Source organism: Gossypium raimondii, chromosome 7, assembly GCF_025698545.1.
Source record: "Gossypium raimondii isolate GPD5lz chromosome 7, ASM2569854v1, whole genome shotgun sequence".
NCBI lineage: Eukaryota > Viridiplantae > Streptophyta > Magnoliopsida > Malvales > Malvaceae > Gossypium > Gossypium raimondii.
Window position 1 is genome coordinate 52,083,199 of NC_068571.1, and position 3,243 is coordinate 52,086,441.

The 3,243-nt window shown below is 32.2% G+C and overlaps 1 protein-coding gene across 1 annotated transcript; it reads right to left on the reverse strand.

Moving 5' to 3' along the window:
* Nucleotides 1-540: 540 nt before the first annotated feature.
* On the reverse strand, nt 541-2,688 carry LOC105795416 (transcription factor MYB1). Its single transcript, XM_012625066.2, has 3 exons — nt 2,478-2,688; nt 2,154-2,283; nt 541-1,169 (listed from the first exon to the last, which is right to left on the reverse strand). The coding sequence occupies exons 1-3, from the start codon at nt 2,608-2,610 to the stop codon at nt 668-670; spliced, it is 765 nt and encodes a 254-aa protein (XP_012480520.1). The 5' UTR covers nt 2,611-2,688; the 3' UTR covers nt 541-667.
* Nucleotides 2,689-3,243: the final 555 nt, after the last annotated feature.

Genomic DNA, 3,243 nt, shown 5'->3' on the forward strand with positions numbered 1-3,243 from the left:
GTTAGTTTGAAGGTTAGTTAAAACTTTTGAAATTTAGAGACAAATTTAGAATTTAACCTATAATTTTATATAAATTTTTAAAATATAATACACCAAATATACTAAAAATATTAAAATAAATGTTTCCCAACAAATTAATTTTTTACTTACATAATACTAAAATAAGTGTAACTTAACAAACAAATACTTCTAAAATAATAGCAAAGTTAACAATAAAATAAGTGTTATACAATATCCAAACATTAACAACAAAATAGTAACAACATAATATATAGTTAAATGATAGCAAAATAGTGGTAAAAAGTGGGAAAACAACAGCAAAACAACAAAACTTTTTTATAGCAAATCCGGGTCGGGCACCCGAGACCTAACCCATTCTTTAAACGGGTCTTATCATGTTTTCAACCGGATATAAGATTTGATACTTATATTTTGGTAAAATTTGAGATTTAATTTCTTGACTAAATCCAATCATTAGTATTTTTCCGTAAAAATAATCTAACTTAGCTTTAATTATTAAGTTTTAAATATAAAGTGAAATTACAAAAATGGACCCATATTTTATTGCTATTTCTCATGGATATTTATAGGATACAATATGATTCAAACACTAACAAACCTAACAGTCAAATCTTATCACAACAAATTACGAACTTTGGATTACTAATTAGTTGATCCATTCATCTTCAAGATTCAAATAAGATTCTAGACCTCGAAGATCCAAGTGTTCACATGCCTGACAAAACTCGGTACCATGACTGTACTCCCCGTTGTCCGCCACATTATTGCCCATTTTGTCACCGCGGTTTTGAGTTCGATACAACTCCGGGATCGGGTTGTATTCGAATGCGAGAAGTTCATCGATATCGAAATCGACTAAGAAATCCATGGAATTGTTGTTAGCATTATCCTCATTGATGGCTGAAGAAGAAGGGGTCTCACTAGGACTGTTGACTAGAGTTTCGGATTTGGGGTCTAAAGTATCAACATTGACGGCCTTGGTGCACTTCACTGCTTTGGTCCAAATCACATTGTGAGAAGAAACTTGGGGGGTATTTGGAGAAATATTCCTTTTTTGGCCTTCCATCCTTTTGCTCAAATTTGTGTTCCAATAGTTCTTTATTTCATTGTCTGTTCGCCCCGGTAATCTTCCAGCAATCAGAGACCACCTAAAAAGAAAACACAAATATTTTTAGCTTTTTGGCTTTATTTGTTGAATGGGTTAGTTCACCAGAAGTCCCTGAATTATTGGTTGAATTTTTAATTAATCCTTAAAGTTCACGTTTTGAAGTCTAGAAAAGAGTTAACTATTACTATCACTGTCATTCTAATAGAAAAAGTTCACGGAATAGCTGTCAAAAGGATTTTTGGAAAGATACTCATGGGTTAATTTCACTAGAAGTCCCTAAACTATGAGTCAAATTTTAAACTAATTCTAATTAAGTATTTAATCAGGATTCCAATCTGTAGCAAATTAACGTGGTTCAAAGTCACAAGATGGGGTTTTTGGTGGGTCAGGCTTTCCCTTTGTTTTTTCTTCATTTTAACCACAGCTAGTCTTGGTTATGATGTAGAAAATTGTGGTTTAGCCATTAAAACAACAATAATTGAGAAATTTGACATCAAAGGCTCATGAAAAGGATCTTTATAAGGTTTCTTAAATGTACTAATTAGCCAACAATAATTACAGATCATCAATATCTTCGTACACTTTAACAATATGTTAATGTTGATTTCATTAATCTTAAAAGCAATAGATGAAAGGTTGAATTATAATTTTAATCACTCAAATTATTTTAACATATTTTTCCTTAAAACATGCTTCCCAAAACACAAAAATCTAAGTAGCATGATGAGGTGAAAGGTGTGTTTTTAAGAAGAGAGTTAGAACGTTGGAAACGGCCTCGAATATTGACAGTAAAACAAAGTGAAAGATATGCCTAAAAAATTCAAGTAGCATAATTAATTGAAAAAGAAGTTTTTAAGAAAAATTCACATAAACTTTTTAGCCATATTATACCAAATTAAAGTACTAAGATTAAATCAACCGCATTATACTAAATTGAGGTACAAAGATTAAATCTCAAGTTAGAGCATAGTAGAGGCACTGAAACCCAAATTTGACCAAAAGAGAAAAGATTAGTGAAGTTTACCTGTTACCAAGGAGCTTGTGTAGTCTAATAATGAGCTCTTCTTCTTCAATAGAGATGTTCCCTCTCTTAATGTCCGGCCTCAAATAATTCAGCCACCGGAGCCGGCAACTCTTCCCACATCTCTTCAACCCTATATATATATCAAGTTACAAATTAAACTCAAAAATCATACAAAAGCTTGGGTCAATGCTATTCTATCGAAGTTTCGAGTTGGTATATTATAGACAGAAAAACAATACTAGACGAGCTTTGTCCAGTTTAGGATCTTACTCAGCTCAAACAGAATAATCAGTATATTTTGAGTGAAATTTAGCAGGACTATACCAGCTTTTTGAGGAAGGTCTCTCCATTTGCCTTCACCATGGATGGTGATGTAGTTTTTGAGGATTTGGTCTTCATTTGCAGTCCATGCTCCTTTGTTAAGCCCTTCTTTGGCACAGCAAGGCCTCCTCCCCATATTTTTACACAGACACACAGTCGCTCTCTCTTTGAGTACTGGGTTTCTTCTTATTATTATAATTGGGGGTGGACGTCATTTTCTGGTGATATATGGGGTATTTATATAGGGAAGCTGTTTAAACTATTTATACGTAACACCGTATATTGGGGGTTGATGTTTGCATGTATGAAGGAACCCCAAGTACTCTGAATTATTAAGTAAAAAAAAGGGTAAATTGCGCTTGAGGTTATTAAACTATTAGTAAATCTATGTTTTAGTTATTTAACTTTAAAAGGTTACAAAATAGTCACCGAACCATTCAATCCCTAGACTGTTAAAATCATTGTTGATGAAATAGCTTTAAACGTCATGAATTTGCGAATCAAAATCCAAATAACTTTCTTTTTCGATATCCGACACTGATCATTAAATTGACTTGGATCTAAAGTATATTCTTCTACTCGTCGATGGGTATTGATCTGTTGTACCGTCAAATAATTGCTTGGAGCTCACCAGCTAAACTTTTTTTTTAAAAAAAACTTAACAATCAAATGACTTAAATAAAAACTTTTGAATAATTCGATGACTTAAATGAAAACTTTCGAATAGTTTAATGGCCATTTTGTAACTTTTTTAAATTGAGTGTCTCAT

Bases quoted from the DNA above. Each gene is read 5' to 3' on its own strand.
- LOC105795416 (XM_012625066.2), bottom strand. From the start codon at position 2,610: ATGGGGAGGAGGCCTTGCTGTGCCAAAGAAGGGCTTAACAAAGGAGCA. The intron at 2,284-2,477 runs GTATAGTCCTGC...ATATATATATAG, and splicing joins AGACCTTCCTCAAAAAGCTG to GGTTGAAGAGATGTGGGAAG. The intron at 1,170-2,153 runs GTAAACTTCACT...TTTTCTTTTTAG, and splicing joins CACAAGCTCCTTGGTAACAG to GTGGTCTCTGATTGCTGGAA.